Source organism: Passer montanus, unplaced genomic scaffold (genome assembly GCF_014805655.1).
Source record: "Passer montanus isolate IOZ18808 unplaced genomic scaffold, ASM1480565v1 scaffold25, whole genome shotgun sequence".
Lineage (NCBI taxonomy): Eukaryota > Metazoa > Chordata > Aves > Passeriformes > Passeridae > Passer > Passer montanus.
In genome coordinates this window covers 10,852,696-10,874,008 of record NW_024367149.1, presented here as the reverse complement: position 1 = coordinate 10,874,008, position 21,313 = coordinate 10,852,696, and the positions used below count along the sequence as shown (strand labels likewise).

The window sequence follows — 21,313 nt, the reverse complement described above, 5'->3', positions numbered from 1 at the left end:
ACCTCTTCATGCTCAGGACCAGAAATGCACTTTTCCAGCAGTTTTCTTAGTATTACTCAGCTTCTCTCAACATGAGGTTGCTGACCCAGACCTGGCTGCTGGAATCAGATGTTTGAGCCCCAGCACCTGCACAAACCCACAGCTGCAGGAAGAAGTTGCCATGTGCTGGTTCCTGTTCTGCAGGGCACTTTCTTACCATGAATGAAGTTGTCCATCCTTCTCTTTGAAGGCCAGGGAACTTCCAGACACTTCATATTTACTATGAAGAAAGAGGATTTTAAGAGACTTACTTAACTACACTGTGGTAACCACCAGGGAACTGATATCTGCAATTACAGAGAAACCCCACAAACCAAGCATCCCTCAAGTGCTCCAAAATACACCAACATTTATTTAAAACCAGTGCTTTGCATTTGCTAAAGAAACCCTCTGGTTTTAGTCACCTCATTTCTTGGGACCAGACAGTTTTGCTACTCTCGAGTTTGGCAGTTCCTGCACTGCCTTATTTAGGCCAGAGCTGCTAAAATGTAACACCTCTGGCCTAAATAAGTAATAATCTGTAATCAAGTGGCTGTGCCCTCTGTACCTCTGGTTGCTTAGCCAGGCTTTACCTGCTGCTCATTTATCAGCCCACATATTCTTCCACACGTTTCCCTCCTCCACCTCCCATTTTTCCTGCCTTTCCCGAACATTTTCAGGCTTTAGAGCCAATTCTGTCCCAGCACCTGGAACTCACATGGATAAAATGCTCCCAGGCAAATTCCTGCCAGCAAGGGCAGCCCTTGGGAGCCGCTGCTGCAGCTCTGGCAGCGAGCTCAGCCCTGCTCCTACGTGAGTGACTGCACGGTCCAGGGGAGGATCCGAGACATTCCCGGCCCTCCACGCTTCCCAAAACACCTCATCAGCCCCCAGCACGGCTCCAGCCCAGGCCTCTGCTTCTGGGATGGAGCTGAAGTGTAAATGATGGAGAGGTCAGTGCCTGGAATGCTGCCACAGCCCACCAGGCCCCGGGTGCACATCCAAAAAGCTGCACAAACTCACACTTCATCCCAGGGAACAAGTTCCCCACTCTGCTTATTCACAGTGGTCCACAGGGATCCTGCCTGTGTGTACAGGAATGCTGCTTATTCCAACTCCAAGGCCACCCTGCGCTGGCCCGGCCCGGCCCGTCACAGCCCCGGCACCTCCGCGCCCCGCTGCCCCGCTCTATCCGAGCCCGCGTCATGGAATCATGGAATGGTTTAGGAAAGAGATTTGAGATTTTGCAAGTCCAGCCGTTTCCCCAGCAGTGCCACCACTTAAGCCGTGTCCTCAAGTACCAAATCCACATGAGTTTTAAATCCATGCAGGGATGGGGACTCCACCACTGCCCTGGGCAGCTGTGCCAGGATCAGACACTTTCCATCAGGAACTTTTCCCTGAGATCCAATCTAAACCTTCCCTGGCTCCTTTTCCTCCTCCTGTCCCTGTTCCCTGGGAGCAGAGCCTGACCCGCCGGCTGTCCCCTCCTGTCAGAAGTTGTGTACAATCCCCTGAGGCTCCTTTTCTCCAGGTGACCCCCCAGCTGTCCCCTCCTGTCAGGAGTTGTGTACGACCCCCTGAGGCTCCTTTTCTCCAGGTGACCCCCCAGCTGTCCCAGGTGCTCCAGACCCTGCCTGTCCCTGTGGCCAGCAGCAGGATGTCCCCACTGGCCTTACATTCAGGCCCTGGCTCAAGTGAGCACCCCACAGAAGCAGGAGCCCCCCAGAGCTCCAGATGCAGAGGCAGGGAAGGTCAGCTTTAGCAAAGCCTTGAAGAAGCTGAATTTTGTTATAGCTCCAGTTGTCAAAAAAAGATAACATTCCAGAAGTTGAAATTACCCCATACAGAGATTTTTTTTTCTCCCCTCAAAGAAAATAAGTTGGTACCTGTGTTCAACATTAAAAAGAGAAGCTGGACTTTTTTTCTGTCTTGGTGTTACCTGGGTTTGGAACAAACTGAAAAAGACTCTGCAGATACAACCAAGATCTCTAATCTCATCCCCTCCAGGGCAGGAAAGGTAGAAACTGCCACGGAGACTTTGCCTATGCCCTCTTAAAAAATTGGATAATGAAACCCTTCCTGGCAGCAGGAGGATCAGAAAATAAATGAGGTTCCCTGTGTAGAGCTGTGCCATGTTTTTTACCTGCAGCAAACCCAACTCTTTCCACGTGCAGTGACTTCTCAGCTAAGCCCTTCTTTCAGCTTTAACCATTCCTTTCCTAAAATGCAGAGAGAGTTGCATATGAATTCCTGCCACATCTAAAAAGGCTGATTTTACAAACAAAAGAAATGTAAATAATGGACTGCTCACTTTGCAGTGTCTGTTCCACACAGTGTCTCATCATTTCCCAGCTCCTTTTTAGACAAGGAGCTGGGAATTTCTGCCTTACCCACATTTTGCCTGAGGCAGCATTTGCAGAGCTCAGTCAGAGCTAAAAATCACCAAGTATTTTTGGGGCCTCAACTTCTTTTCAGACAGTTTTGAAAATGGAAATGATACCTGTGGCACTTGCTAAGGGAAAACCATGGAAAACTCAAAGCTCACCAGGAATCCTGCCTGGGTGTGTAAATCAGAGCCCAGCTCTCATTTTGTCACTGACATTTACTTGCCCAGTGTAAGATTACAGCAGAGGAACAGCGGAGAGCAGGACTTGGGGCAGATAAAAATAACTTTGCAACACAACTTGCTGCCCTCACACATGAGGTCACACACTTTTAATGGCTATTTTAAACTCAAACACATTTAAGCAGCCAGAGGCCAGGGTCATCTTTTTTTTCCACATTAATAGATATTTAGAGGAACCAGGAAAATATAATAAGCTGAATGTTTTTAGTACCTCAAAGATGGCTTTCTTTGCTGTTGCAGCCTAAACTTGGTGCACTTCAGTCTTCTTATTTCAGCTGCCCTGGGAATAATTAATTGCTGTTAACAGTCAAGAGCCCAAGACAAACCTTCGTTTTTCTCAAATGATGTTATTTCCTTATTGCATATGGAAAGGCAGACTTTATTTTATATAAAGAGTATAAAACCAGGCAGAAATTACAGAACAAGGGTAAGATAAGGATTATCAGCAAATGACCAAAAAAAGGGGAAAGAAACAAACCCTTTATCCAGTGACAAAATACAAAGAGCCTCATCCCTTTATACTTCTCACATCAAAACCACAGGAATGTTTAATTAGGAACCCATTCAACAAAGTTTTTTTTCCCCTCAGTGAAGCAGTTCCAGCCTGTGATGGAATTACAATCCATGGCATGGAAAATAAGGGCATATTTAGGGAAACAATCCTTTAAAAAGCACCGTTCTGTTACAACTGGCAGCTGGACTACTGAACAGCACTAATTTTTATTGTGCCTCAGTGTTTTCATGCCAAAATCATCAAAAAATATAAATGTATGCCAGCTTTTTGAGAAGGACAAGACTATAAATTGTGTAAAAGCTGCTCAAAGCTAATCCTGGTTGAGTGTGGCTGCTCCCAGCCCTGGCACTGGGAGGTTTAACACACAAGGGAGTGCACACAGCTGTAAATCCACTCTTCCTGCTCATTCAGGGCCATCACGTGCTGACAGACCTGGCACAAGAGAAAGCAGAGGTGAAAGAGAATTCTCTTTACTGGGAAACTGTTACCCAGTGTGCTGTGGAAGCAAAATGTTCAGTACTTGTGTCACTAAATGATGGATATTCATCATCTGCATCGACAGATATTAAAAAATTACTCTTGAATTTAACAGAAAAATATCCATAAGGATTGAGCCTACAGTTTATCCTGAATGAAGCCTGAATTAAAATTTAAAACCACCTTACAGGATGAGGCAGTGGATATTCAAAATGTCAGCAGCAATTTAAATAGGTCCCAGCCCTGCCTGTGTCATGGGACTGCTCTGCTCACAACAGGAATGAATCCACCCTGGAAAGCTGGGAAATATAAAAGAGCTTGGATGCCTTTGCTTTTAAACAAAGAAAGTGTACCTTCAGAAAAAGAAAACCAGGGGGTTATTCATAAATAAATGAAGAAAAACATCATTTGCATTTGTAAAGCATCACATTCCATCCCTCAGGACCCTCATTTGGAATTGTCACTAAAGCCTGCCCAGCTCTGCAGCAGGACATGATCTCATGGTTAACATGATCCCTAAATCAAGTTTAACAACAGTTAACCACCAGCAAATCACAGTGTGCACAAGGACTGCAATACATTTATTTCTCTTTCTGATTAGTGCATGCTTGGTCTATTCTCACAGGCATCAACACGTGGGATTAAAAATTGTTAAGTGAGAAAAAAATACAGCCTTAGAAAAAGAGTATTAAAAATATCAGTGAATGGTGCATGTATAGAATAGACAAGTGAAACAGGCCCACGTATGAAAAAGTGGATTATTGACTTTTATAGGAAATTGCACAGGAAAACAGGGATACATTCAGTACATGATCAGCTTTGAAATATCAAAAAGTGCATCTGATCTGTTCTGGACAGAAGAGGCCACTGTCCACATGCTCATTATCATGATAAAAACCCTACATAAAGAAAATATAAAGATACCACCTAAAGTTTCTCTTTAGAGTTTTACTTTCTCTAAAGTTGGCTAAGCAATAAAAAAACCTTACCATCATGGATTTTGGAGCCACTTCCACAGCAAAAACTGTCAGTCCCCTATTGTTCAGGCAGTTCTTACTCTGCTCATTGTTGACATGAATTATCACTTTATTTTCAGACTGCAGGTGAAAAAACATGAAGGAACCATCAGACTTTCCTGGTTAAGTGTCTGTTCTTTGTGTAACAAGTGCACAGTCCTTGGACTTCCTGTGACCTTGCTGTTTTAGGGATAGAAATGCTTAATGGATACTCTGAAGAGTAACAGACACTCTTTGTAAGTAACAGTTTCAAATGCACCTTAGTGCCACACTCATGGTCCAAAGTAATTAAAGATTCATTGAAACAACACAAGGACTTGTGAAGTTACAACCTGACCTTGCTGTATCTTCCCAGCCTGTCCAGATCCCCCCGTGGAGCTTCCCCAGCATTCCCACCCAGCTTGGTGAGACCTGAAAACCAAACCCAAGTGGTATAAACAGAGTGGGCAGAGATCTGGGGCAGAGAACATCCAGTTGTCTCAGTGCAGCCCTGATCTCCTTCTCTGACATATCCCCAAACACAAAAATAACTCTGGAATATCCACCCTAAAGGGCGAAGTGCAAAGCCAAATCCAGAGTTCCAGGAGCCTCAGCATCCAGTCCTAATATTAGCCCCACCAAGCCACCCCCTTTTGAATGTCTGGACATTTAAAAATATACTTCTTGCTGTGATCTTTGAAGGTTTAAAGCATCTGAAGTTTAACATCTTACTATGCTGTGTTTATTACTCACAGTATAAAGAAAACTGAGAACAATCACTGTGATCTATGGAAAAAGGTTTAAAATCTCACCAACCACTTCTACTTGGATTTACAACTTTCAGCTTGAATTCATAATAAAGCACACATGGCAGAATAATCAGGTAAAAACTCATCCATAACACTCCTAAAAATTACTGCTCTTTGACTTTATGGACACTGAAAATATTCAGCAGTGTAAATGCTGTGATCTTTGCTCTTGCTCTGATTGCATTTCCTGCTGTTAGTGTTTGTTTCCTCATATGATGATGCTAATATGTCAAAATATTGAAAAATTGGGGTGTGAACACAAAAAGTATTCCTTTTATATGGTAATTAGAAGTGCTTGCCTCATTATAACAATCTGACCCTTCCCAGAGCACTGACCCAGGCTCTTCTGAAGCCACAATGAACACCTCAGGCAGAGTTTTTTTTAACAAAACAGACACCAAAACCTGATTTCAGGAACAGCAATTCTCAAGTATGACCCGAGGAAGGAGGAGGAACAATAAGACTTGAACACAAAGTGCAGTATGGAAGCTCCAGGCCATACCTTATTTTCAATCACAGAGGTGATCCTGCTGCCTGATCTGTGGGTGTGGATGCAGATGTCCCCAGAGCCATCCAGCACTTTGGCCTCTCCCTTGCTGACCACAGACCTGCAGAGAGCCCTGCTGAGCTGGGAGCCCCCTGCCTCCAGGGAAATGGCTCTGAGTCTGGGTTTGCACCTCTCTGCACAGATGTCAATGACAAAGGGGCAGGCCTGCAGTGGAGAAGATGAGTTTTAGCATCACTCCAGCTGTAGTTTTTCCCCTCAGATTTTCACCCACAGCTCCTAAGTATTTTCATATTTGAACTAGAATGACCCAGGTATAAATATTTGCCTGAATATAAATATTATAAACTGTGAGCTGTGGCAATCTTTTACACTAAATGAAATCCCAAGACAAGTGGTCTTTTTCATGCCCTTCCCAGTACACCTGACATAGTTCAACACAGCAAACCCCTCCTTGGACAGCAAAATGTCCAGGAATTAAGATGAAACCTGAATGTATTTCAGTGTCTGAAATAAACCTGTCCCACTGTTGCTGGTTGTGCCACCCCACAGAGATTTAACACCTCTGCAATGCAGCACTGAGCACTCTGGCAGTATCTTGGCTGCATTTTACTCCTGGTGGAACAACCAGGGGTTTGTATTTGCTTAGACTCAGGCCCAGCACCTCAATTCCCTTCCAAAGGCTGCAGGAATCCACCAGGATTTCCCAAGTTCTCTCTCAGTGCTCCCAAAACATCAATCTGAAATTATTTGAAATGAAGGAATTAAAGACTCAAGTGAGAGACACGAGTTAACAGCTGGAGATTTTTAGATGAATTACTAAATTACTAATTACATTTGAGAGCTGTGCTGTCCTCTGGAAAGCAAAGGCTGCAGCCAGAAACCACAGCTGGGACAAGGCACAAAACACCTTCCTGAAATTCCTGACTGGAGAAGAACCTCCCCAAAATGCTCTTTTTTGGAGGAGGGCTCTCTCTTGTGGCTGAAATGCAGAAAAACAGCCTTGCACGTGCTCTGCCAACCACAAGTCAGAGGAAAAGGAGCTCATCTTTAAATTCCTCAGCACCATCGCAAAATTTTCACTGAGAGACAACTGATATCTCTCATACTGACTATTTTTAGGTCTTGATATGAATATATTGACCTGTTTAACAAAATTAAATAATATTGTCAGACTGATCCCAAAAATCTGCCTTTCCTGGGAATTAAAATATTTAATTATCTGTACACTTAATTCCTTAATTTTTCATAACTTTTTCTCTTCTTAAAAGAGATCCTCTTTCTTTAAAAAGAATTATTGACATCAGAAATATGCAATATGTATTTCAGAATATAAAAAAAATTAAATAATTTTTTAAATCTGTAAGTGCACAGAAACATCAGAGAAATAATCTCTGGTCCTGCAAAGTAAACAATGTGTGACCCAAACCCTAAAATTTTAGTGAAGCATTAAAATTTTATGTTGAACCTCTTCAGACACTGTTGTGAAAGGCAACAATAACAGGAATAGTTATGTCTGGAAACTAGAAATTCTGAATCACATGAAAAAAAAATTACCTTTATCCACTTCCATTGTGGTTTGGGCCACAAATTTGACTTTTTAAAGAAAAAAAAGTCCTGTTTTTTCTAAATTTGCTGACAGGTCACAGTTTACCACCCTTACCTTCCTATCATCCCCACCAACAGAGTGCATGGATTATTTTAACAGATGCAATCCAAAACCCCTTCCTCTACAACCCCATAACATCCTGGCTTTCTCCAAAGCAAAGGAAATTTTCTCTTTTCAAAGATCCAAATGCCATTCCCAGAATCAGGACAGTGGCAGTGGCAGCCCTGGATGGTGGCAGTGGGTCCTGCCCTCCTGCAATCACTTTGTGGCAGGCACAAAGATTGCAGCAGTTAAAGGTGCAGGGGTTTTTGCTCTTTTGTGCCTCTCCTACCTCTGTCATTTCTAAGGCTTTGTTGTAGCCCAGGGACAACAAAGTGACCCAAAGGTCCCAGGGATCCCCATCCCGGTCGTTGGCTTCCATGAGATTCAAATCCAGGAATCCTTGTCTTGTTAGTTCATTCTTCTTCATCTCAAAATTTTCTGTTTCAAAGGAATAAAAACAGCACTTAAAAATCTGTTCTGCCTGCAAACACCTTCATCCTTCCAAAGGCAGAATCCCCCTCTAGTTAACAAGGTTGAAAAGATGGAGCCAACTTAGAGCCTCAGGATCTCCAAGATTATTTGGGAAAGAATGTCCTTGAGCAGGCATGTGCTGTTTGCAGAGCTGCCCTGTGGATTTGGGACAATGCCTACAAACAGCTTGCTCCTTGGATAGCCCCAAAAAGGGAGATTTCCAAACAAAAAGAGCTCATCTGGATTTTTTTTTCCTAAAATTTGTGGTTGAGCTTTGCAGAATGGGGTATTTTAGGAATGGGAAATGAAAGCCAGCTAGAGCCAGCACCTTGAAATGCTTCAGGTCCTTGATACAGAAATGATTTACTTAGTTCCTAAAAAGCAATAAAATTCCAGTAATCCTAACACCCCTCTCTAGAGAGAATATCATAGATCCACCACTCTAATGTCAGCAAACACATAATTGAAATGTCCTCATGTCAGGAACTTTTAAAAATGGTGTTCTCATCTTCATAACAATGCTAAATCTTTACTATATATTATTAAAAAGGGATTACCAATTTAATAAATCTATCCAAGGGTACAGATGCTGTAATAAATGGCTTGAACTTTGGTGTCAAGATTGATGATATTCGTGTGAACCCTTCCTCTGATTGATGACCTGGTGAAACATTCCCCAGCTTCTCCTCCTTCCTCTCTTATTTATTCACACATTTCCACCCCTCCTCCTTGGATCATCCTGGCAAAGGCATCAAGGGTGGAAAAGCACATCCAGGCATCAAACAGAGGAGAAATTCAGTCCTAGAAATGTATTCTTGTAGGAGTTTTCCGTGAGTTAGGACAAAATCAGATACCTCAGAGTGTTTTGGGAAGAGAATTGCCAGATTTAAAGTATTTTGGCCAATGTGCCACAGCCTCCAAAGGAATTATGTCAAACATGACATGGAATTATAAAAGGAGACACTGGCAACCCACAAAAACTCTGGATGCTAATTTGTAGCATCAGATCCACACTAATTAAATGTCCCTCTCCACACTTTGTGAGATAAAAAAAGCAGCACCAGCCCAATCTGCACAAAGGAGATGGATGAAACAAATACCTGTGACAGTTTCCTTCCCCATATGATCCAGGATTACAAACCCTGTAGGTTTTGGCAGCTACAAAACAATTAGGAAGGGGAAGAATTTTCTCAGCAGAAGGTCAGTGGCACACACAGCAGAATGAAGCAAAGCAAAGGACAGGAGACTGGAAAAAAAAAAGAAGAAGAAAGGAGGAAGAGAAAAATATCTACATGTGTTCTTGGAATAGGTACAGAATATCCAGGTCTATTGGAAGTTAATTGATAGCCTTAATTAGCTGTACCACAGAAATGAACTTACCCTTGCACACAGCCCAGGCTTCCTGGTCACACTTCTCCCCACTAGTCCTCAGCTCAAAGAAGTTGTACTCCTCCAGACTCAGGAGGCCATTCCCATCCAGATCAATGGTTTCAAAAATATCCAGCAAAGCAGCTCTGAGGGATGAAAAAGGCCAAACTATCTCCACTTCCTTTTACTGTCTCATAATATTGCCAAGAACTGGCCAGTCTGTTGGAGATTATTCTGTACAAAGAGTACCTCAGGAAAATCCAGATTTTAAAAGCCACATTTTCGCTGGAAAAGAGATTTTTATTTCCATGTTTGGGAACAAAACTCACCGGAATTCATTGGTGAGAGCCAGCTCTCCATCTTCATCCCTCCACACCAGTTTGGCTTCCCCAGTGATTTGGGTTTTTCTCTTCCTCAGCCTGCAACCAGTTGTGAAAGGGAGCAGCCAGTAAAGCCCAGATCCAAGCTCCCCTCTCCAGCCAAACATCTGCTCTTAAAGGAAGACAGAAAAGTTTGGAAGAACTTCTCAAATGATGCCTTTCCCTGTTGCCAGTAATATTCACATAAAATTCATTACTTGAAAATTCATTACTTGAAAACGCTGGGAATGCTGGGTTGTCTCCTCATGCTGTGTGATGCCACTTTAAAGATTAAAAAATAGTGAATCTCTTAGAATAAAAGTTAGAAAAACAGAAGGAGAGACATGAGGGAAGAGGGGGAAAATAAGTTGATGCTCTCGTATCTCTGCCACAGGAAAAGAATATTCTGTGCACTATGAAGTTCAAAGGGCAAGGAGAAAGAAAATTAAAGGAAATTTAAACAAATTTTGCCTTGGAAATGTTGTGTTTGAAGGTGCAGAAATGCAGCTGAGTTTTTACAGAGTAGCTATAAATATAAATAAAGTATAAAGTATAAAAGTGTAAGTAAATATAGCCAGCAACTGAGCAATTCTGGTACAGCTGGAATTCCTTCCAAACCCATGGAATTCACACCTCCAGCATTAACACACACACTAAAAATTAACAATTAAAATAGGAATACACCAGAAATCTCTAACCTCTTTGTTCTGGAGTTCAGTAAAGCTCACAAGCTGTAAATTCTCTTGGGTTTCATTTTCCTTCAGAATAAACAAAGCTGTATCCACTGACACCCAGTGACAAGATTTTCCTGGAAAGAAAAATATCCCCCAAAATGCATAATAATAATAATAATAATAATAATAATAATAATAATAATAATAATAATAATGACCCAAATTTGTTTTTATTTGCATCTCAAAATAGATATTCCCATGGTATTTATTGATCCCTGGTGATGAAAAATGGGAAAAAAACTCTATGCAATTGGCATTTTCTTCCTGTTTAGGCCAAGCAGATAAATTGTTCCAAACCTTGTCTTACAGATAATTATTAATTTTATCATTGATAAAATAGTTCCATCATTAAGGGTCAAGAATATCAAGGAATGGTTACACACCACACAAATTTGTTTAAAAAAATCCAGCCCAGGTCATTTTAAAACAATTTTGGGGTTGAAAGGCTCCTGTTTTATGGGATTAAAAAGGGAATATTCTACTTGGGGGAAAAAATAATTCCAATGTAGCAACTGGATGAAGCCCCATGGTAAATCTTAAAAAGAGGTGGTGGCTTGGAGAAGAAAATGAGATATTAATGCACTCACCTTGTGCCTGGGGAATTCTGAAAGGTTTGATGGTGACACAAACTGCAGATCTCTGGGCTAAGTGCAGCCTGTACTTGTGACTGATGATTTCCCCATTTTCCTCCAGGTAGAAGCAGCCCTTGGATTGTGCACATTGCCATTCCTGGAAACCAAGAAAATATTAGGGGTTTGCTCTGTTTTGGATGAAGATAAAAGTGCTTTCTCTGAAATGTTAATTAATTTGATTATTGAATTAAGCCTGCATAAAACACACCATGAGATACAGCATCAATATACTTTTATTTTTTAAAAAAATCCCAAATAGTCCTTTTTATAAACAATTTTTGCAAAGTAACATGGCTTCACTTGTGAAAATGCCTGAAAAGCAGAGAGATTACCCCAATGCTCCTGCAGCTGAAAATTAAACTGGAATTGCCATGAAGATTCTGCTAATTATATTTGCAAACAGCTGACAGCATGGAATAATTTAAATACAAATATTATACACTTTGCAACTCCCTTTCTGCTGTTCTTTCGAGATTTGGAATTTTTTTTTAATTAAGATTTTGCTCAAGAAATTCTAGAAGACTTTCAAAGTAAATTGGCTGTGGAGAAGACAAAGATTAATTAAAAATAAAGTGAGATGGCCAATCCCTGGCAGGCACTGCTGTGCAAGTCCCTGCCCTCCTATAATTTCCCATATTATTTTCATTGTGGCCACAACCTGCTGGAGAAGTTTCCAGGGATAATCCTTAAGTGCAGCTATTTCTGGACATGGCTAACTTCTATGGAGCAGAATAAACCTAATTAACAAATCCATCCAATAATTTTATACTCATCTTTATCCATAAAACAGGATTTGTAGTGACAGGACAAGGAAAAAGGGGACCAATCATAAAAAATAATTAGGAAAAAAGTGATCAGAGACAAACTATTCCTGGGATTTAATGGTGAGGGTTGAATATGGAGCAACAGCTGGGGTTGTGTCAGTCAAAAAGTGGATAATGAGAGCTGGGATTAACATAAATCAGGGGCAGAATTCCAACATGGAGTTCAGCCCCTTGGATCATTTCCACTGCTGTTCCTGAAGTGATTATTCCAACACTTCATGACTCCTGACCTCACCTAAAAGGAAATTTTAAAATTGATTTGTTTTCTTCAAACTTGACACATCTGAAATAACTGGTTGTTTGCTCCAAGCCTGATACCTGCCAAAACTGCTGGACAAAACCCTTATCCTTAAACTTTCCTTTTGGGAAATCAAACCCTGTTACTCTGGCAGAGAGCATAAGGGGGTGCTAGAAGCCCTAAATTACCAAATTCCAAACACGTACGTAAAATTGGGAAACTAAAAGAGGATGTTCTGAGTGGATTTTCCTCTGTCCCTTCAAAGCAGAAAAGGAGTTGTTGAACAGTAGCTGAAGTGGGAAATGTTTGTGTTAGAAATGTTAATTGGAAAGAAATGTTAGGCACTACCTGCTGCTGGTCACTGCCACTGACATTTAAGTCAATATTGAAAATATCCACACTTTGATGCACAATTCCTAATAAAAAGCAATGACTGAGAGGAATTTTCTAAGTGTTTTTAGTTTTAGACATTTCACCATGTTCTGACTTTCACTGTTTTCCTCTGTCACAAATGTACAGCTGCTGCTGCTCCTGAGGGCATATTTTCTTACTTGTACAAAAAGACAGGTGAACAGCAAAAATATAAAATAAAATTATTGGATATAAGACAAATAAAAAGAATTTTTGAGTGGTGGATTCTGATTCACACCGCACATAAAAGCCTAGGTACTTTACTGATTGATTCTGGCAGAGCTTGCATTGTGCAAAATTAAGTTTAAAGAAATTAATAGTTTATTACTAGGAAATATTTAATTTATAATATGTTGACTACATATAATATTATATGTTAATATAATTAATATAGAACTAATGTTATTAATTTAAAATATTTAATTAATAGGAAATAAACCTTTCCATGTTTCTTAATTGATTTCAGTTTGTGGATGATGCCAAGCAATACTAATCAATATCTTTTTTTTTAGTCAGTTTTTACTGGCTTGTAGAAAGAAAAAAGAACCCAATCTTGGGGAAGTGTGTGCTGTTTTATACACCCCACATCATGTTTGAACAAGGTGAGATTGCAGGTTAAATTGCATGGGGGTCCAGCTACCTAAACACACTGCACAGAACCCCTGGGAGGCGATGTTTGGAAATTTTAATATAGAACAAATGTCACTGGACAGCAGTGGGGAAGATCTAAAGGACTTCAGAGCTCAATAACAAATCCAGAGTTGTTATTTGAAACAAAAATGCAGCTCCTGAGGACAATCAGTTCAGTTTTCCAGCAGCACTTCCACTGTGTGGTCAGAACCATTTTTCCCTTTTATACAGGAGTCTCCAGGTGCACATTTTTAATGTATCCCAGCAGTTCCCAGTTAATGTTTTATATTTCTACAGCTATTATTTTCTGTTGAAAGAAAACTAGTAAAGGTTCAGTCAAGAAAGGGAAAACAAAGGGAAAAAGATCAATATTAACACTCTACAAATATTGACTTAGCAAAGTGACTTTGTTGTCTCTCTCCCCCAGGAATTTGTATTGAATGAGTGATTTATTTAAAAGAAAATACTGATCGAACATATTAGTCTAACTAAAAATCAATATTTTCAGGTTATAGCACCTATTTACCAAGCAATGCCCAAGAAACTGAATATGCTCACAGATCTGTTATTTATTTCCAATTACCTTTCATGCAAAGGTTTATGATACACAATCTTTCAGACTACTTAAGCATTTAAAGTTCTCACCAACCTAATAAATTATTCAATTTTAAATTTCTCAAGAAGTCATTAACTGTTTTCTCCAACAGTGGTTTCATTTATAAAAACCACATTTTGTTCTATTAAACCTTCACACCTGAAAAATTATTTCCAATAACTTGTTGTCAGCAAAACCAACAGTATATAAAAATGTTAATAATAATACGTATCAAGAAAGCTCTCAGTAGTTTATAGCTGCCCTTGACAAACTGTAAATAAAACATAAGACACCATTTTTCTCTGATTTTTAGCTTCTTTAAAATGCACCAACACAGGTGCCTGGAGGAAAACACCATCATTTCAGTGTGATACCTTCATTGTGTCAGGCTCAATAATTAGCTTTGTGTTCCTGCTGCTGCTGGCACCCACAGTGACCGTGGTGGAGGTGGAAGCTTTGCTGCTTTGAGCTGATGAAGGTCTTGAAGGAGCTCTGCTGTCACCTAAAAACAGAGATATTTAATTACAGCCACATTATTCCAACCCTCTCCTAGTGCTGTTTATCATAAACCTTGCATTTAGAAGCACAAAGAAAACTGGATGAGAAGAACTCCATCAGAGAACTTCCCTTCATCACTGTTGTGACATTTCTGCACCTCTTTGATTTGAAGCAACTTGGAACAGCACAAACTACACCCCAACATTTCTTACTTGGTGCCTCTGCAGTCCATTCCCTGGGGAGTTTTTGCAGTTTGGGAAGGTTTTGAAGTATCTTTGTAACTTCAGGAAGAACATTAAACTGTCCACAACTTATTAATTGTGCTTGAAAAGCAGCTTCAATTATTGAAACAAGCACACAGCTTACTGAGAAATGTTTAGGGTTTCATCTCTGGGGTAGGAAGGAAATAAATAATTTGCCTATATTGCAACACCTGAGCATTAATTTTCTCTCTTCCCTCTGGACTGTGCCACATGAAAATCAACAGAATCCACCCTTAGGAGTTTGTGGGTTTCACAGATGCAGTCATTTGAATATATTTTACTGACACACTGATGTGACTGCCACAGGAGAAATTATATTCATCATTAAAATCTTCACTAATCTGAGAAAAATTAAACAAAAACTCAACTGCTCACTGAGCCAGAGCCTCATCTCCAACAGAAAGAAAACATAAAATGTAAGAAATAGAAATACCTTTAGGCAGTTTGTGCTCAGTTTTCCTGCAGACCCTCGGGGATGGCTTTGGCCCTGGCAGGGTGATCCCTTCAGGGACGTTTTCAGTTTGGTTCCCAAAGTGCTGCTGCCTCAGTCGAGGGTCAGTTGCCAGCCTGTCCCTGGCAGCTTTGCAGCACTGCTCACTGGTGCTCAGGTACAGCTCACAGAACTGAGAGAATAAAAGAACAGTTCACTTACCAAGCCACATTTCTCAAAAGGTTTAAGGAGTACAATGTAGCCTTAGCAAGGAAAGCACAGCTCAGCACATGGAATGCATTTCCTCTGCAAGCCAAACATAATTTTAATTTTCATTAATCAGGAAAACCACTCAAATATCATAGTAAATGCAGCTATGATTCAACAAGGAGATCCAAATATTGAACAAAACTTAAGTGTGACTTTCAACTTTTCCTTTGTACATATTGGAAGACTGATTTTTTAGCATACCAGCTTTCCTCCTATGAAACCACATTTATGTACCAATCTTTGTGGGATGTTTATTCAGTCCAAAATTTAGAATCCTGGGGTAAAGGCATCACTAATGCTCATATTGTCAATTACAAAAGAACAAATATCACTCTTGGCCATACCTTGTTGTAGTCAAGTTTGCCATTGCAGTTAAAATCAGCTTGTTTAGTAATGCTGGTCACTTCCTCCCAGGTCATTTTATCACCTCTCTGCAAGGAAAAAGCAGCTCAGTTTGGGTTCCTAATCAAGAATCCTGTTCACCTACAGCACAAATTCCATAACAAAGGAAAAGACTTTTTATACTTTTTCAGAGAATCTTATCTTGCAATAGATTTCAACAGATTTTGATTTGAATCATGAAAACAGTGGTTTAAATCATTAAAAAACTTTGTCTTTACAATGCTATTAAATATCAAAGAGATCAACTGTATCAGTTTATGTAATTTTGTGGTGTCTTCTAGAAACCCACCATGAAAATCTTCCATAAAATGGGGAATCCCAGCTCCCCATCTAATTTCCAAAATCTCTACCAATTAAGGATGGATAATTAGATACTTACTGTTGTAAGAATTTTACAAAGTTCATCATGTGAAATATATCCAGCCTTAGCTGTGTCTATTTTACCAAATGCTTCGAGCAGTTCGTTTTTTGTAGCTGGCTTTTCTTTTTTTAAAATAGCACAAAAGTCATCAAAATTCAGTGAAGATGTTTGTGAAGTCCAGTATTTGTTAATGGTCTTCTGAGAAGGATTTCTTCCAGCCCGCTGAAGCACTGAGTAATAAAACACAATATTACATACATATTCCAGTGTTAGAAAAGGAGTTTTCTCCAAACATCCTTGAGTCACTTTTCACATTCAGATTTTTTTTAAGCCAAATCACTTCAAGAGAAAAGTGAATCTGAAGAACAGTTTTGGTTATGATCTTAATCAAAATATACATGAACTCAAAGACAGTCTCAAGTGTAAAATTCAGCCTATATGCAGTGTCTTAGCATCAAGAATATATTATTTTTAAGTCTGTACATTATTAGATCCTATTTCTACTAAGACCAACATCATTTTTGCGCTGCCTTCACCAAGACCTGAAATCTGGAGTAGAATTTATCTGAGACAATATTTTAAGTCATGCCTGTACATTTGAATGTATCAATTCAAATTATGCATGAATTTTAAGGGAAAAATGATACCACCAGGCAGCCAATGCCACACAGGCAACCAGTGCCATGGGTGTTACACCTGGCATCCTCCAAAATGAATTTGCTGGATCCATTTGCCTCTTCAAGGTGTTTACTGAAAACAACCTTTCAGTTTTCAGTGCATTACATTAAATGGAAATTAAATTCAAATGCACAGTCTATCTGAAATGAGAGGGATGCTTTTGTATCTTCCCAAATCATCTTTAAGGGAAGCACAGGAGATCCTCCATCTCCACCTGGGCTGGCACTTGGTTTTGAGCCAGCTGAGCAGTGCCCAAGCCTGTGCTGGGAACTGCTGAAGAGCATCTGTGAAATGAGGCGGTGGCATGGTGACAATGCTCAGTGGGACCCCTGTCACCAACAAACCAAGCAAACAAACAAACAAACACATAAACCAGGCACCTCTGCTGTTAACCCCTGCTTCATGCCAAGCACTAAATAAAGACTTGTGGCCTGCCACCTCTGCTGGAAGAGCCAGAGCAGAGCAGGGCTCACATCTTTGTCCCAGCCACGCCTGGGCACGGAGCAATGCCTTGGGGATTTCAGTGGCCAGGGCAGCCAGGGAAGGAAGGGCAGGGACTCTGGGGGTGTGCTCCCATGGATGGGAGAGCTCCCTGGAATGTCAGGGCAGCTCATGATTATATTTGACAGATACCCTTCAAATACACAATCTTTAATTTTATATCTCCAGGGACATCAGCACTCACCATTCCGTACATGCCTCCCAATTTGTATTTGTGTAAGCTCAGTCAGACTGCACCTTTTATTTATATTTCTTTATGATCTGGTTCTGCTAAATCACTCCAGACAGGAAATGAAGCTACTCTTTGGGGATAAGCAAAACTCCTACAAATAAAATTTCCCAGGGCCAATCTCTCACTTTAGTTTGGAATATCAGACAAAATTTATGAAGCAAGAGGGGCTTAAACATTGGCACCACTCATTTGAGAAATGCCAAAATTGACTTAAGATGAAATATAAGTCTTTAACTCTCAATGCTTACAAATTCTAAAATAAATTATTAAATGTCTCTGGAAGGATTGAGAGTCTAAACAATTAACTGCCCTTTCCAAGTTGACCTTGAAAGCAAAAAGCCCAAACACTTGCTGTGTAGCCAAGTGGCATATGGACAGAGCTGAAAGCCAAAGCATTTATTAGAGAGATGACATTTGCTCACACCACCCCTCTGTTAAAATCCAGATTATCCCAAACTATCCTTGGGATGCCATAAAGGCCCTTTTATTGCAGCTGGGAAAGCCTGGAGAGCACCAAGTCACAAGCTGTAGGAATATGCTTGGTAATGGGTGGAATTTCATGTTCTGCTGTAGGGAAAGAAGCTACAATCAGTGCACTCAGCTTTTACAGTGGTGGTTTCCATGAAAAACCTTTTAAAAAAGAACAAAAATGCTCTAAGGAAAAAAAGTCATCACCCAAAGAGAGCACACGATCCCACAACTCCAAGAAACTGCAAAGTTGGAATTGTATTTGCTTGAGGAATTTTATCTGCAGTAGTGAAACCTCCTTCAAAACTGAGGTTGTTTATTACTCAGTCTTACCTTACTCTTTCCTTATCTTACCTGGTCACTAAGTTACATTGTTAAGAAATCAACTTCCATTTTTCAGGTAAATTTTTCTCACTTCCCTTTGAAATTCCTGAAGTTTTCAAACCAAAGCCCCACAGCTTTCAGTTTCTACCAACAGCCTTATTTAGTGCAGCTGAAGCAGATTTGTGGTTTGTGGTGTACTGCTGACACCACCACCACTTATACACAGATATAGTCTGGACAAAAAAATGAGAATTTTAGATTCCAGCACATAAAAGGAATTCAGTAATTCAGGAGTTGAGATAAGGAGTAAGAATTCTTATGGAACACCAGTTATGGTGGGTTTCTGTGCCAGGACAGAGGCCCACTCTAAACTGAATCACCTTTCTAAATCTAAGTCACCTTTCCTACTGGTGATTTAGAAATAAAATCTGTAATAAAACAATCTACAATAAAATGTCTCTGTCTGGCATTCCCACTTCCAGCAGGCATCCAAAACTGCTCTCAATCCCTTAAACCAGTTGCTGAGTTTATGCACAGGGATACCCCCACTGCAATCATCCCACGGAAGAGTTAGAGGGAAAAAGATCCAATTGTTACCTAAAATGAGTTGTTCTTTTGATTTAATATTTTCTAAGCTGCTTTTTAAGACAGTCAGATAAGCTGCTCTGCAGTTCATGTAAAAAATGGCTTCTTCTGCATGCTGGGACTTCTTCCCTTGGGAACTTTCTGAGTGTGTGGCTTTCTGATTCCCAGGAGTGCTGGCCATCCTGTGAGGGATGAGATTCCAGTTAGAATTTGTAATTGTCTTAACAATTTGTTTGTCCTCTGAAACACTGACTAGCCCCAGTCACCCAAACATCCAGGTCATAGCCTTTCTTTTCTCTAAATCTGGGATGGGAATTATGATCTACACTTGTAGGCAAGCACCATGAGAGCCACAAGCAGAAAGAGTTTCAGCTTTACTTATTATTCACAGTTTATCCTTCATTGGCAGTAAAAAGTTTTATTTCACTTTATTTTATATAGTTGCAGGCATTTGATATTGCAAGTATTATATAAATATTATGCAGTCTTGATTTTTGAAAGCACAAAAACACATTTTCATGTTATCTGTGAAACAAGGCTTTGCCATCCATGTTTGCTCTTTTTACTCCTATAACTCAACAAAACATATTAATAATAATAATAATAAAATTGGTCAAAATGGGAATCCAGAATTATATTTCTTAGAATATAAATATAAATATATATAAATAAGAGGAAATAATATATATTATATAAATATATATAATTTAAATATAAATAATAGAAATAAATGTGCATAAAACTTTGAGCAACACAGGCCTTTTAAATCCAAGGCTCATACAGTTATAATTGAAGGGAAAAAAAACAAAACCATATTTTTTTCTCAATTATTAAAACAACTCATTGCTGTTTGCTCAGCAATGGTCAGCAAACTCTGACAGCAGCTTTCTGCTTCCACCAGGGATGATTAAGGTTTTTAGAAGGCCATCACACAGGGACACTAAATCCTGTTGTGCTGTTGCTTTAACAGTTTCTTGTATTATTTTACCCACTGTTGACTTCAGGAAATATATTCCAGCACAATAAATGGAATATCTCAAGTTCAGCAACAAGACAACACCATCCCAGGGTCCCCTTCAGGACTCATTGGGTTTTTACTCAGGAGGCCTCAATCACTGGCACCTTGTTGAGTTATACAGATCTTTTACACTTGGGGAAGGCAGATAATAATTGCTTATCAAGGATGGAGTACCCAATTTGTAACTCCCTGACACTTTAATATTACACAGGCACCAGAAGGAGCCCACAGGGACCCCCTGGCACAGCCTGGCCCCTGCAAACAGGTGTCACTATAATGAAGCACCAGTGTTACACACGTGGAATGAAACTGGGGGGAAAGACAAGGAGGAGAGGAAGAAGAAATGTTAATTTTCCAGCAACCAGTTTAGAAGATGTGAACTCCTGTTTGCAGTGCTCGGACTTCCCATTACTGAGGCATTTCTTATGTGGGTTGGGAAGTGCTGCCAATCCATCGCTGGGAAATCCAGCGAGCAATGCTTAGTGACAGCACTGCCAGCAGCCCCACGGCTCAGGCTGGGGCATTTCTACTGGATAAATGACACCTCAGAAAAATAGACAGAGGGGAGCAATCCAGCCCAGGCAGAGAGTAAGGTTTAGATTAGACATTGGGAACAAATTCCTCCCTGTGAGGGTGGGGAGGCCCTGGAAGCTGCCCCTGAATCCCTGGAAGTCTCCAAGGCCAGGTTGGATGGGTGTTTCAGCAACCTGGGATGGTTGTGGAATTATTCACAATGGAATGTGAGTCGTAGTGAATAGTGGAATTGCCCATGGGTGGAACTGGAGTTTTAGGGCCCCTTCCAAGCCAAACCAGTGCAGTATTCTCAGCCCAGAGCACAGCGTGCCATGCCTCGGACACCTCCAGGGATGGGGACTCCAGCCCTCCCTGGGCAGCCCCTTCCAATCGCCCTTTCTGTAAGAAATTCCTCCTGATGCCCAAGGTCAGACCCTCCGCGGCAGCACTGACCAATTCCTCCAGGCTCACCCACACAAACCCACACAAACCCGCACTGGCACAGGGCAGCTCTGCCCGGCTCCCGCCTCATCCCCCTGAAACGAGCAAACTTCCCGCATGGATCTCACCACCTCCCTCCCTAGAGGGGACAGGGGGCTCAAGGGCTAAATTTGCCACCCAAAAAATAAAATTAAAATGACAATCCCTTTCCCCCAGCCCTGAGGGGAATCAGCCCTCCCTCACTCCCTCAGCCCCGCTCGGCGATCCCTGAGGTGCGCTCGGCCGCCCCGAACCCGCCGCCCGAACATCGCCGGCCCCGGCCCGGCTCCTACCGCGCACAGCGGGGCCCGGCGAGCCCACACGGACACCGGGCTCGGGCTCGGCTTCGGTCTCGGTCTCGGCCCCGCAGCCCTGCCGGGCTCCGCGGCCCCGCCCCGGCCCGGCCCGCCCTCGGCGCCGTTTCCAGCCG

The 21,313-nt window shown here is 41.1% G+C and overlaps 1 protein-coding gene across 4 annotated transcripts; it reads right to left on the bottom strand.

Annotated features, from left to right (window-relative positions):
* Positions 1 to 1,644: 1,644 nt before the first annotated feature.
* On the bottom strand, positions 1,645 to 21,305 carry EFCAB7 (EF-hand calcium binding domain 7). Of its 4 annotated transcripts, XR_005627694.1 has the most exons (15): positions 21,177 to 21,305; positions 18,885 to 19,054; positions 16,103 to 16,314; positions 15,666 to 15,752; positions 15,055 to 15,244; positions 14,235 to 14,362; positions 11,118 to 11,259; positions 10,495 to 10,604; positions 9,767 to 9,924; positions 9,450 to 9,583; positions 7,888 to 8,036; positions 5,945 to 6,154; positions 4,628 to 4,735; positions 2,859 to 2,927; positions 1,645 to 2,240 (listed from the first exon to the last, which is right to left on the bottom strand). XR_005627694.1 is itself a non-coding variant. In XM_039711570.1 (14 exons), exons 2-14 carry the CDS (start codon positions 19,051 to 19,053, stop codon positions 2,919 to 2,921), a joined length of 1,806 nt encoding a protein of 601 aa, XP_039567504.1. In that variant the 5' UTR covers position 19,054; positions 21,177 to 21,305; the 3' UTR covers positions 2,749 to 2,918. The 4 variants fall into 4 exon arrangements, 3 of the variants coding, with proteins under 3 accessions (XP_039567504.1, XP_039567503.1, XP_039567505.1); XM_039711570.1 differs by lacking the exon at positions 1,645 to 2,240 and having other exon boundaries at positions 2,749 to 2,927; XM_039711569.1 differs by lacking the exons at positions 1,645 to 2,240; positions 2,859 to 2,927 and adding an exon at positions 3,344 to 3,593.
* Positions 21,306 to 21,313: the final 8 nt, after the last annotated feature.

Bases quoted from the DNA above. Each gene is read 5' to 3' on its own strand.
- EFCAB7 (XM_039711569.1), bottom strand. From the start codon at position 19,053: ATGGCCAGCACTCCTGGGAATCAGAAAGCCACACACTCAGAAAGTTCC. The intron at 15,753-16,102 runs GTAAGTATCTAA...TTTTCCTTGCAG, and splicing joins TTTGTAAAATTCTTACAACA to AGAGGTGATAAAATGACCTG. The intron at 9,925-10,494 runs GTTAGAGATTTC...CTTTAAGAGCAG, and splicing joins CTGAACTCCAGAACAAAGAG to ATGTTTGGCTGGAGAGGGGA.